Source organism: Pongo pygmaeus, chromosome 14 (assembly GCF_028885625.2).
Source record: "Pongo pygmaeus isolate AG05252 chromosome 14, NHGRI_mPonPyg2-v2.0_pri, whole genome shotgun sequence".
NCBI lineage: Eukaryota > Metazoa > Chordata > Mammalia > Primates > Hominidae > Pongo > Pongo pygmaeus.
Window position 1 is genome coordinate 31,590,764 of NC_072387.2, and position 13,419 is coordinate 31,604,182.

Here is a 13,419-nt window from a genome sequence, read left to right on the forward strand (position 1 = left end):
TTTCTAATGGAGTCGTGAAAAGGAGCAAGTCACAGGAGAGCTGCTGCTTCCTGTTAGTGTATTTGTCACCCTTAGTTCCTAGTAAGCAGCTTCTTAAAGGACTCAGATTTCCTGAGTTTGAGAGCCTACCAGACTGACAGAAGGGAGGAGAAAATCCTATTTGCAACATGGAGGAGATAGCAGCTGACAAGGAGCAGGGAAGCCCTGGGCAGAAAAGAATGGAGCTAATGGAACATGGACTTGTCCCTCACACTCCAGAGCTCTGTCGACATAGGAGATTGATGCTAAAACACAAACACAAGCACAGCACCTCATTGGATGCAGCCTTTCCTTAGGCCCACAGCTACTTGCCTGTGCCTCATGGACAGGAAAGTCTAGCATGATGGGTGAAAGGAAAGACGTGATGGAGAGATCCAGGAAGTGGGCCATAGATGGGATTAGAAGGAGGAATGCCTACACAGCGGAGCTGAATTTAAAAGAAATTCACCCACAAAAGGCTATCATGCATTGGCCAGCTCCAGTGGTAGAGAGTTTCGGTGAACTCTTGAGTCAGTGAGTCATAGATAGGTGTAAAATATGTGCTGCAATCATATAAAGTATGATGTGTAGGGTAAATGGCATGGCAGATTCCAAAGAACCAAATACACACATGACTTGTGTAAGGGTAAGGCAGCTTACAGGTTGAAAAGTAGTTGGAATGTCGGGCGCGGTGGCTCACGCCTGTAATCCCAGCACTTTGGGAGGCCAGGATGGGTGGATAACGAGATCAGGAGTTCAAGGCCAGCCTGGCCAACGTTATGAAACCACATGTCTACTAAAAATTCAAAATTAGCCGGGCATGTTGGTGGCGCCTGTAGTCTCTGCTACTTGGGAAGCTGATGCAGGAGAATTGCTAGAACCTGGGAGGCAGAGGTTGCAGTGAGCCAAGATCGTGCCACTGCACTCCAGCTTGGGTGACAGAGGGACATGCTGTCTCAAAAAACAAACAACAACAGAAAGAAACAAAAACAAAAAAACAAAACAAAAGCAATTGGAACTATTTTTAACTGAAAATATTACATCTAGGAAGCTATGTGTTGTCTTACTATGTACATTTTAAGTTCTTTGGCACTGCCCTATGTTGAATTGAGAGTACCTTTTAGGAGGCTGTCCAATGCAACATGTGATATCAAGGAATACAGTTATACATGTATCTATGCATATACAACAACATACATGCATTCATACAAACAAGAGAGACTGAGTAGGGCTATTCAGTGTGACAAACATCCATGGGAACAGGGAGTTCCCTTGAAACTATTTCTAGAGTCTTCTCAGAATGAGCTTTGTATGCAATATTCTTTTGTTTTTTGGATGGAGGTAGGCAAATGGGGAGGAACTCATAGAGGGAGGCTTTTTATGTTAGTGTTTGTCACATTACCTTTCTGTGAGAATGAGAATGTGCTAGTAGTGTGGACCAAGGGAGAAGTGAATCCTGCTTGCAGCGAGAAGGAGATAGGAGTGGACAAAGATCAGAGAAATCCCAGCCAAAACAAAGAATAGAGCTAATAATCCTGGAATTATTTTACCCCCTCCAGAGCTCTGCGGTTATGTGAGGCTGACTGCCTTTGCCCATACCCACCCTCACATGGGATGGAGCCCTTGCTTGAGTCCTCCAGCTACTTGGCCACAACTCTTGGGCAGGAAAGATAACTAGGATGGGTGAAAAGTGAGGAAGTGATTGGAGGTGATAGAGAATGAGGAACTCAAATGGGATTATAGGAAGGGGGACTTAGAAAGTCAATTTGAACTGGAATTAAATGCTCTCCAAGAATGCTGATACACATTGAGGTGTAGATACCCTAACTTAATCTGGATGCATCTCTATGTTCACAGCCTAAGATACTCACTGTTGGCATAAAAACTTCATTTCTAATAAAAAACAAATACCATCCCATGTCAATTTAGTGATACACATACATGTGGATAATTAAAGTGTAACTGGGGAATAACGCATAGACTAACTGTAGCTATTTGTTGCAAAACATTAGAATTACACATTTTATCTTACTCTGACCACATTTGTCCTTTAGTCCCGATCTGAATGACCTGGCGGGAGTCATCATTGAGAGAGGCCCCAGTGACAGGTGAGTTATAAAACATGTATACGTGGCCAGGTGCAATGGCTCATACCTGTAATCTGAGCACTTAGGGAGGCCGAGGCAGGCAGATACCCTGAGGTCAGGAGTTCGAGACCAGGCTGGCAAACATGGTGAAACCCCGTCTCTACTAAAACTACAACAACTAGCCAGGTATGGTGGCAGGCATCTCTAATCCCAGCTACTCGGGAGGCTGAGCAGGATAATTGCTTGAACCTGGGGAGGTGGAGGTTACAGTGAGCCGAGACCATGCCACTGCATTCCACCCGGGGCAGCAGGAGCGAAATTTTGTCGCAATAATAAATAAATAAATAAATAAAAAGATGTGCACACACACACACACAAACACACAACACAAAACAGTGACTGAGAAAGAGTCTGAGATTAGTGGGATTCTCTCTCAGAAGTGTTCACGATAATACAGTGTCTTTGACACAGTTTATCATCTCACTGTATCACGTATAAATAACTTCCACAGTTTTACAGTTGTTTATGAAAAAAGAAACAGAGTGTAGAGAGAGGCTTCTGTCTATTACTGTGTTTTCACCATTTGTTAGTAGCAGTCAAATGCCTTGGCAACTCTGATTTTCTGTGTATGAGACCTACTAGTGTGGGCTGAGGGAAGAGGGAATCCTGTTTGGAGCGAGGAGGAGGTAGGAGTGCTCAGGGAACTGTGCAGCCTTCAGCAGAAAGCAACAGAGCTAAGAGCCTTGGAGGTGTTCTCCACCCTCCAGAACTCTGCCACAATGGAGGCTGGTGCTCCAAACCTCAAATAACCATCCTATTGGATTGTGCTTCTGTGTCAGACCTCTAGTTATTTGACTCTTTTTGTGGGGCTGGGGAGCCACCCATTCTGGGTGAAAGTAAGGAGGTAATGGAGGGCCTTGGGAACAGGACATTCAATGAAATAAGAGGGCTGACTACCTCCACACAAGAGTTTAGTTTGAAATAACTGCCACCACAAAGGCTGTCACGCATTGGGACTGAGGTCATAATAAAGAGGTTTATTGAAATCTGGAAGCATTACTATTTTCCCCAGCCTAAGATGTTGGTTGCCATCATGGTGGCACCCTTGAGAACGGGAGAGAAAAAGCAGATCCAGTTTAGTGTGCAGACAGAATAGAGGCAGGAAGCTGGAGGGCGCCTCTGCTGGCTTGGGGAGGTGCACACCAGATCTTACTTGGGTCAGAAGATTGTCCAGTTCCTCCGTCTGGTTGGTCCCATACAAGCTGACCCCACCTATCACGGAAATGGGGCGCCTTCTCCGGGCTCCTTTGGGGCAGCCCACTGGAGCATTCTGGTCTTCAGGGCTGGCAGAAGTCATGCTTGCCTGGGGGTCCTCGTCCACACGGTCTTCCTTCTGGGGGTCTGTAGCAACTGAATCTTCAGGAATAGACAAACTGCGGCTGGCCAGCTGGCCGTAGTCAGAGAATGGCCGAGGCCTTGGCCGTCTCCCAGAGCCCCATCTCCTCTTGGGGGTTCTCTGTGCCTCTGTTCTTTCCTCATCCTGTGATGAGCCTCGCCTCCAGGGGCCATCAGGGACGACCTTTCAAATGCGAACAGGTCAGGTGAGCTCAATATCCAGGAAGGTATTGAAAAAAGAACAAGCCATATATTCCCTCTCACCACCACAGCTGTGCCTCGGGTTTTCTTGATTTACTTGTTTATTAAAACAGTTATTTGTGTACTAGAACGTGAAGACACAACTAAACCTTAAGCAAAATAACCAAATCTATTATTATAGGCTGATTCAATAGCTGATTCTAGGCTGATATTTCAATATCATAATTGAAATAGTGGTTTGGTGACCAATGATGAGCTATGATAAAAGGCATTAAGAAAATTAGCACTGGCCGGATGCGGTGGCCCATGCCTGTAATCCTAGCACTCTGGGAGGCCGAGGCAGGCAGATCACTTGAGGTCAGGAGTTCAAGACCAGCCTGGGCAACATGCAGAGAAACCCTCTCTCTACCAAAAATACAAAAATTAGCGGGGCATGGTGGCGCGTGTCTGTAGTCCCACCTACTTGGGAGGCTGAGAAAGGAGACTTGCTTGATCCTGGGAAGCAAAAGTTGTAGTTGCACCACCACACTCCAGCCTGGGTGAAAGAGCACGACTCTTTCTTAAAAAAAAAAAAAAATCAGCACCATCGTGTATTAGTAAAATGAACTTTATAACTATCATAGGTGTCCCCCAAAATATACCTAACAACAGCATGGGGGGCCAAAGACCTGCCAGGAGAAGAAATGAATGGGTAATGCTATCCACTGCTGTTCTATCCACTTCTTTCAATAACGTGCACTACTTAAAAATAGAAGGTCCTTTAAGAGGACTAAGTCCAGGGTTGTCAGGACCCAACACTCGAGGAGCCTCTGGCTCCCACCAATGGCCTCCAGGCAGCACTCTGATGGGGTGAGCACTGAACGAGGATTCAAAGAACTAGACTAGGCTACTCCCTAGAGGTGTGAGCTGGGGCAAGTCACAACTGACCTTTCTGGATCTCAGATTTTGGACTGGACAATCCCACAGCTCAAAAGTCTATGATCCTAAATGAGGCATCACCTTCTAATTTTTTCAGATAATTTTTCAGAGGCAACACAATGTGCTAGAAAAACACATGATGCTGGGAATCGAGCAGACATGTTCAATCACTGTGTCTGGCCCAAGACCTAGTACAATCTCAGGCAAGTCACCTAACTTCTGTGATCTGGCTCCGTAGCCATTCCCTGGGAAACAGCAGGTCCTTAGAAGGATGAGACGTAACAATGGTGAGACAGCTCTTAAGTCAGGAGTTCTTTGCTGCTCTCAAAAAGCTGGGCCATGGAGTAACCATTCCCAGGGATCAGGCCTGATGAGAGAGCAGTTGTCTGAGCAGACCCCTCAAGGCCTGGCCAGAGAGGAGGGCTGCGTCAGAGACCTGCAGGAGTGGAGGCCCGTGAGCTATGCCTGTGTGCCCTCCGTCTTCCACCCCGAACCTTACCTACAGATATAAACAAAAAGGGCTGTCAGTCAGGCCATGGGCACAGGGAGGACAACCAGAACCACCAGAGAAGGTAGACTATGACTGCAGGAGTCCCTGGGAGCTCACAGAGCTGGTGCCGCAGCCCACCGGCTCCCTCCTTGAGAAACCAAAATGGTGGCTGGTAGAGGCAAAGGAGGCACACCTCCAGCCAGTGACAAGAAGACCCTGGGCCCCAGGCTCGCCATTTCCAGCACTTTGGGAGGCCAAGATGGGCAGATCACTTGAGGTCAGGAGTTTGAGACCAGCTGGCCAACATGGTGAAACCCTGTCTCTACTAAAATACAACAAAATTAGCCAGGTGTGGTGACAGGTGCCTGTAATCCCAGCTACTTGGGAGGCTGAGGCAGGAGAGTCACTTGAACACGGGAGGTGGAAGTTGCAGTGGGCTGAAATTGCACCACTGCACTCCAGCCCAAGTGACAGGAGGAGACTCTGTCTCAAAAAAAAAAAAAAAAAAAAAAGAAAGAAGAGAATGCGGAGCAAAGAGCATAGTGTGGGGTTTGTAGATACTTTACTCCAACCCCTCATTTTTCAAATCAGGAAAACTGGGACCTAAAGAAGTGACGTGACTTGCCCAGGGCCACACAGTTAATCAGTGGCAACAAAGACACAAAACAATGGGCTTCGTGATTTCTTTTCCAGAAATTTTCCTGCAATGCCACGTCACCTCTGCTCAAAAGACAATCCCGTGCAGGTTCCAGCAACTTCCCCTCTGTTGCTGTCCACAGATCCCTCCTGCCTGGGCTGCCACCTTTAATTCTCTCTCCACTGACGGCATCCAGAATAGCATACAAATGATTTTGAGCTGAAGACTTTAGAGAGTGAACTCTGTTATCTGCCTAAAAGCAGAGCCTCCCAAAAGAACTGAACTGTCACAAATTCCCTCCTGGAAGTTGCCTGCAACCAGGGAAAAGGCAAACCCATACCCAAACAGACACTGTCACAAAACTCATGTATTTTCCTGAAAGCCTATTTATCTTTCCTAAGAGTCACTTGTTTTCCCATAAGTTCTCTTCTCCCCTCCTAGTAAGATGCCACATACGGCTTAAATTCTAACCACCTTCTTGAGTCACTTTTTTTTTTTTTTTTTGAGATGGAGTCACACTCTTGTCACCAGGCTGGAGTGCAGTGGTGTCATCTCCACTCACTGCAACCTCCAACTCCCAGGTTCAAGTGATTATCCTGCCTCAGCCTCGAGTAGCTGGGATTACAGGCACGAACCACCACGCCCAGCTAATTTATATATATATATATTTTAGTAGAGATGGGGTTTCACCATGTTAGCCAGAATGGTCTCCAACTCCTGACCTCATGATCCTCCCACCTCAGCCTCCCAAAGTGCTAGGATTACAGGCGTGAGCCACCATACCCGGCCTGAGTCACTTTTTTTTATGAACTCTGCCTCTCACACACAGAGACACGCACAAACGCAGGCATGTGAATAAACATGTCTTTTCTTCTGCTAATCTGTCTTCTGTCAATTTAATTCACAGGCCTTAAATTCACAGGCCTTAAGAACAGAGCCAAAGAGTGTAGAGGAAGCGTTTTTTTCCTCCCCGACACCACTATAGGAAAATATGAGAGAAATCATGAAAAGGTTAATATTATTTTCTCTATTACACATGAAAAACAAAGATAGTTTAAATTACTGAATCAAATGGCACAGACAACTTAAGTACATAGTGAGAATAAACCCAATTACATTATTGCCCTGTAATAAAAAGGTTCAGGAACAACACACTAGAAAAACAGAAGTACAAGAAGACCACAGGCAGGGAACCGTCCACCTGCTCACAAACGGACGTGCAACCCTTTGTTCTGTTCTATTTTTAGTTTTTTGGGGTCTGGTTTGTTTTGGTTTTACACTTACGCGACATGCACCCTGCCTTTTCCCAGTAATGCCAGAAGTAAGGAACTACTCCAGGCAGTGACAGATGCTGGGTACAGGCAGGTGAGCTCCAAGCAGGTCAGTAGACAGCAGGGGGCAGGACTCGGGATCATTCCTTTAACACATCATGCCTCAGAGTCAGCACAGTAGAGCACACAAAACCAACTGTTGGCCGGAGCACAGTGGCTCACACCTGTAATCCCAGCACTTTGGGAGGCTCAAGCAGGAGGATGACTTGAGCCCAGGAGTTTGAGACCAGGCTGGGCAACACAGTGAAACTTTATCTAAAAATAAATAAATAATAGCAGGGCGTGGTTGCATGTGCCTGTGGTCCCAGCTACTTGGGAGGCCAAGGCAGGAGGACTGCTTGAGCCCAGGAGGTGGAGGCTGCATTGATCCATGATTGCACTACTGCACTCCAGCCTGGGCGACAAGGCAAGACCTGTCGTCAAAAAAAAAAAAAAAAAAAAAGAAACCAACTGTAATTCTATGTTCAGTATTTATACAGTTCCAATGAAGATATAAAAGGAGAAAACACTCCCTCTAAAAGGTACCACATATTCTAAAAATAGCAAAACTTAGTTAACAGTATAATACACAAAACTGAAATGTCCATTTTACTCCCAGCAAAAGTATAAAGAGGAGGGTAGAGGAAAACTCTCAGATTTAAGCTCACATTCAAACATTGATTCTTAGCCAAAAGACGGTTAAATTCTTTATGAAACAAATTTGAACCTTGATGGATATTCTAAAATGGAATCTTTTTTTTTTTTTTTTAAGCAAAGTTTATGTACTTTTGAAATACCACCCAGGTTCATTCCAGGGAATGTAGTTTGGTTGTGATTCTACTTGGAACTGTAGACACACACGTCCCATCAAACAACCTTCTCCAAGAAGTGAGAGCCTAACTCAGACTCTGGCGTGGGCTGCCGGGGCCCACGGATGCACCAAAGAAACATGTGGCTGGGCACAGTCATGTCCTTTAAGGAGTCTTTCTTGACTTTAAAACACCATCATAGAGACCTACCCTCTCCCACGGCCATGCCAGAGCTCTGCCCTAGTCCAAACAATCCAGCCAGAGCTCTATCAGCTCCAAAACAGGCAATTCATACCCAAGTCATAAACCTCTGTAAACAGACTTTTCAGTGGAATTGCTGCCCTTTTAACTCTGGCTTCTCTGCATACATTTTATTTATTTATTTATTTTGCGACAGTCTCACTCTGTTGCCGAGGCAGTGGTACAATCACAGCTCACTGCAGCCTCCACCTCCTGGGCTCAGGTGATCCTCCCATGTCAGCTTCCCAGGAAGCTGGGACTACAGGTGCATACCACCACACCAGCTAATTTATTATTTTTTGTAGAGCCAGGGATTCACCATGTTGCCCAGGCTGGTCTCAAACTCCTGGGCTCAAGCAATTCACCTGCCTTGGCTTCCCCAAAGGGCTGAGATTACAGGTGCGAACCACAGTGCCTGGCCACTCCGCATACATTTTAAAGTGCTTTGCTTAGTATTACATGTTTTCTTTCTATAAGATTTCATATTTTACTCTGCAAAAGTAAGAAGCCAATATAGGCTTTGTTACCTCCAGTGAGACATCTCAAACTTCTGGCCTCCAGAATGGTGAGAGAACAGATGTCCACTGTTTTAAGCCACCTAGTTTGTGGTGATTTGTTACAGCAACCCTAGGAGACTCATACAGCAAGGTAATTCAGAAGAAAATTCAAGCGTAGGGACTCTGGGCATACCAAAGGTTTTTTGAAGATGTATATAAATACAATAAGCTAACCCCCCAGTTTTCTCCTAGGGTACCAACATCCTGGCTACCAAAAGAATTCACATACGGGGTCAAGGTGAGAAGGAATACACCTTGGCAGTTGATGCCACAGAGGACTGCAATGAAAACTGCAATTTTTGAATGCCTATGAGGTGCCAGACCTATGCCAGGCACACATGTTACCTTGCTTAATCTTCACAGCCACCCTGTGAGGCAGGTACTGTTCACAGAATTTTACTGATTAAGACACCAGGGCTAAAATAAATGAAATGATTTGCTCACGTTAATAGAGCCAGAAAAGGGAAGGGCCTATTTCACAAACCAGTCTGTCTGACTTCAAAACCTCTGTCTCTCCTCTGGAAAGCCTGCATACTTAGCATGTACTTTTACAGAAGGAAAATAGAACTTTGCAGATTTTCCCTCCCTTAGATGTAGAACTGCTGGAGGGAGGCGGGAGGGAATGACAGTTATCAGAGGCTCTGGTAACATGTGCCCTAGGCAATCTAGTAAAACCTACAGACCCCAGAATCATATGTTCACATGCATAAAAGAAAATGAGAGAGGATTGTAAAGTAAGATGATTTAAAAGAGCTGTAATGTAGTAACATATGTCACATATCAATTAAGAGGATGAGTGTGAGGTATTGATTCTGAAGTACTCATGAGTGATGTGAATATATTTCAAGACATCAGAAAAACCTGTTGTATAATGTGAAAAAGGTCTGTAATCAGACAATATCACAAATATCTAAAACTCTCGGGTTAGATAACAACACTTAAGAGTATCCTAGGGTATCAGTCTTGTGCTTCAATTCTTAAAAAATGAAATTTTAGGCCTTACAACTTATAAAGTCAAAAAAGTAGCATTTCACTATCCCAGAACTATATCTCATTACCCAACGTCCCTTAAATGAAAATTAATGTGTCATAACCAAAAATACCCTGCATAGGCCTGTTTTTATGTGTTAAAACTATCTGTCCTAGGATTTTAAGTGGGTAAGGGGAATGCATAGGATCCCAGATGAAATACCATATTTTGAGGAGATGAAAGCAGGAACAAGGAAATATTTACATATGCAGAAAGAGATAAGTTTGAGCCTTAATGACATTTTTTCTTGTGGGAGGGGGTGGTATTTTTAACGCCAAAGGAATAACATGTACATTCACTTAGAAATCTTAGATTTTCAAATTGCTTTCCCATCTAACTATATTTCCCAAGAAGCAAAGAAAACATAATTACCCCCATTTTACGATGAGAAGACAATGGATTTACTGAAAGATAAGAGCAAGCGAGAGAGTTTAGGCACTTTAATTTCATCTTTGGAAGGCCAGCACTAGACATGACCCCACCATTTATAGCAGTAGGTAAGAAAGATGCAAAATGGCTTTATGGGTTATAGCAAAAACCCTTAGCAGCAATTGATACTGCTCCCCAAAAAGCCTCCATGAGCTTATCACACACGCAGTCTGCACTGCTGGCTTCTGCTCTATGTATTTCTCTGGGCTATTTCTACATTCATCCATGTGTGTGTCGACACAGTCACGCGCAAGCATCCGGCTCGGACTCTTCTGTGTTGGTTCCTCCCACAGCCCTCACCTTCACCTCTCTCCAATGTTCTCTTCCTCTCTTTCCTTGCCTAGGCCCTCTTCCCCTAACTGGTCGTGCATGGAACCAAGAGACGATTTTGTCTCATGGAGTAAATCATATTTGGTTTCTTATCCTTAATTTTTACAACAATTAGGTGAAATAATCTTTCTTTTCTTTTTTTTGAGACAGTCTCACTCTGTCATTCAGATTGAAGTAAGTAGCGCGAGCTGGGCTCACTGCAGCCTTGAACTCCCAGGCTCAAGTGATCCTCCCACCTCGGCTTCCTGAGTAGCTGAGACTACAGGCATGCACCACCAGGTCCAGCTAATTTTTTTTAATTTTTCTGTAGAGACAGGGGTCTCACTGTGTTGCTCAGGCTGGTCTCAAACTCCTGGGCTCAGGCAATCCTCCCGCCTCGGCCTCTCAAAGTGCTGGGATTACAAAAGTGAGCTGCCATGCCTGGCCTGGTGGAATAATCTTTCTGTCTAAAGCTGCCTTTTGCTTTCATAGCCCTCAATGGGGTGTGTGTTGCAGGGGAGGTGAATTATCCTGGCACGCGGGGAGGTGCTCCATAAACGGGGCCAACCACCAGGTGGGCTTCCTGGTCCTCCACTCCCTGGCTCTTTCCATCTGTCCAGGCATCACTCCGTGCATCACTTAGGCAAGCTGAGGAACAACCACTGTGAGGGGAGGGGCTCCTATAAGAGCCCGTTACCCATGCAAAGTGGAGGAGAGGAGGGATGGCCTCTGACCCAGTTCAAAACTGAGTAAATGGCAAAACACCCTGCATTTCACTGAGTAATGCCGTCTCACAAATGTGCCTGTTCAAGATGGCTCTGCTGCACCCCTCACAGTTTCTGCTACTTTAGGGATCATCTTGGGAAGGGGTAGACAGGGTCATTAAGTTGTCCCTTCTTTTCTCAGGCCTGGCTCTTAGGACAGGGCCTGGGCCAGAAACAGACCAGGCACAATACTGGAAGTAGAAACATCATTTACTGGGTTACTCTTTCTATGGCTTGTAGGTAAAAATAAATAATAACTCTGGGCTACATTCTTACAAATGTGCTGCATTTTTTACTAGGATCTTAGGTTTTAACCTGTAAGAATCTTCAGTGGTTGGTGGAATTCTGACAGCAAATGAAGCACAAGTGACTAAGCCAACCTTTTCTAATTACTACGGAATGGGGTTCCATGCATGTCAGTAATCATTTTTAAAAAGTCTCCAAAAAACAAAAAAATAAGCAACTATTATAACCCAGAAAACTGTGGCCTTGTCCCTTGGATTCAGGAAACAGTTTGGTCATTTGTTAAACATTTTAAAACAATGAATGTTTATCTCCCTTGAAGTAGGAGAGGAGCATGGTGGTGATATTAGATACTTCAATTGTCCTTGAATATGTTACGTGGATGATAAAAGATGCTAAAAACACAGCTGGTGACCCTATGGCCTTGTATGTAACCTGTTTATAGACTGATAATGGTAGTTCATTTAAAAATGCAAATATACTAAAGTTCATGGAGAACACTTACTTTAATACTATTAGCCCAGTTCCATCCATGAGCATAAAAACACTAGTACTTCAGAAAAATGTAATCACTAGTGAAGTCTTAGAATACAAGATGGAGAAATCAGTGTAGCTGAGCTCTTCTTCAGTGTAAAAAAAGGAATGAACTCTGCATGACAGTGACAAACTCCATCCCAGCCCCTGTGACCATGTCCTGTACCCCTCACCTCACCTGCCTCCCTCACATCACAGACACGTGTCACCACCGTGACCCCAAACCAACACTCCCAGGCTGATGGGTTTTTCTCCCTTAGCCTTCATGATAATTATTCAAGGGGGTGCCGTTTTCTAGGTTCAAGCAAAACATCCAGACCATCCTGCCATCTCAAAATCAATAGTAACACGACACTGAGATTGACATCCAGGTAGAAAAAACAACATTGGTAGGTTGTAATTTTTTTTTTTTTTAAAAGACAGGTTCTCACTCTGTCATCAGGCTGCAGTGCAGTGGCACGATCATGGCTCACTGCAGCCTCAACCTTCAGGACTCAAGTGATCCTTCTGCTTGGCTAATTTTTGTATTTTTAGCAGGGACAGGGTTTTGCCATGTTGGCCAGGCTGGTCTTGACCTCCTGAGCTCAAGGGATCCACCTGCTTCAGACTCCCAAAGTGCTGAGATTACAGGCGTGAGCCACCACACCCGGCCGTAGGTTGCAATTTTATGCCTGGACTAATTAAGAGTAAAGAGACAGTTTAAAGCCATCATATTATGAAATAAATGCACACAATGACCATATCTTAAAACATGTTTCATCTCTGAAACACATGCTAAAGAATATAGAGGTCTACTTTCAAGCTTGTTATTTTCAATGAGTGAAAAAACATGATTTTATAAAAATGAACTTACTTTCCTCTTTGGAAATTAAGCTTATTAATTGAGGAGAACAATATTTCAAAAGTAATAACCATATTTTAGCTCTGAATATGTTAGCAACCTGCTGTCTTTCTCTTTTTTTTTTTTTTTAGATATGGTCTCTATCCAACACCCAGGCTGGAGTGCAGTGATGCAATCTCGGCTCACTGCAGCCTCCACCTCCTAGGCTCAGGTGATCCTCCTACCTCAGCCTCCCAAGTAGCTGGGACTAGAGGTGCGCACCACCACGCCTGGCTAATTTTTCTATTTTTAGCAGAGACAGAGTTTCGCCATGTTGCCCAAGCTGGTCTTAAACTCCTGGGTTCAAGGGATCCACCCGCCTCAGCATCCCAAAGTGTTGGGATTACAGGTGTGAGCCACCATACCCAGACTGTTGTTTATCTTTCTTTACATTTTCATACTCTCCTGTCCCTGGCCTGCATCCCACAATGTCAATAAACTTACTTTCATTTTTTGAAATTACTGATAGAGGACCACTAAGTATTTCAAAATCAGTGACCACGTTTCAGATAAGGAAGTCAGCCATCCCGTCCCTATCTCCTCCATCATCTCCTGAAATCCTACGCCA

At 44.6% G+C, this 13,419-nt stretch overlaps 2 protein-coding genes across 3 annotated transcripts in view; one reads left to right on the forward strand and one right to left on the reverse strand.

The window, feature by feature from the left end:
• Positions 1-13,419, reverse strand: part of LOC134738006 (uncharacterized) — a 347,768-nt gene that overhangs the window by 73,453 nt on the left and 260,896 nt on the right. The window contains exon 7 of one of the 2 annotated variants that reach the window (XM_063650640.1): positions 3,319-3,684. The exons of the other annotated variant lie outside the window; for it this stretch is intronic. Within the exon in view, the coding sequence (XP_063506710.1) occupies positions 3,319-3,684 (366 nt within the window). The remainder of the gene's footprint in view (positions 1-3,318; positions 3,685-13,419) is intronic. 2 annotated transcript variants of the gene reach the window in all.
• Positions 1-13,419, forward strand: part of LOC129011217 (phosphatidylinositol 3,4,5-trisphosphate 3-phosphatase TPTE2-like) — a 716,449-nt gene that overhangs the window by 11,466 nt on the left and 691,564 nt on the right. The window lies entirely within an intron of this gene.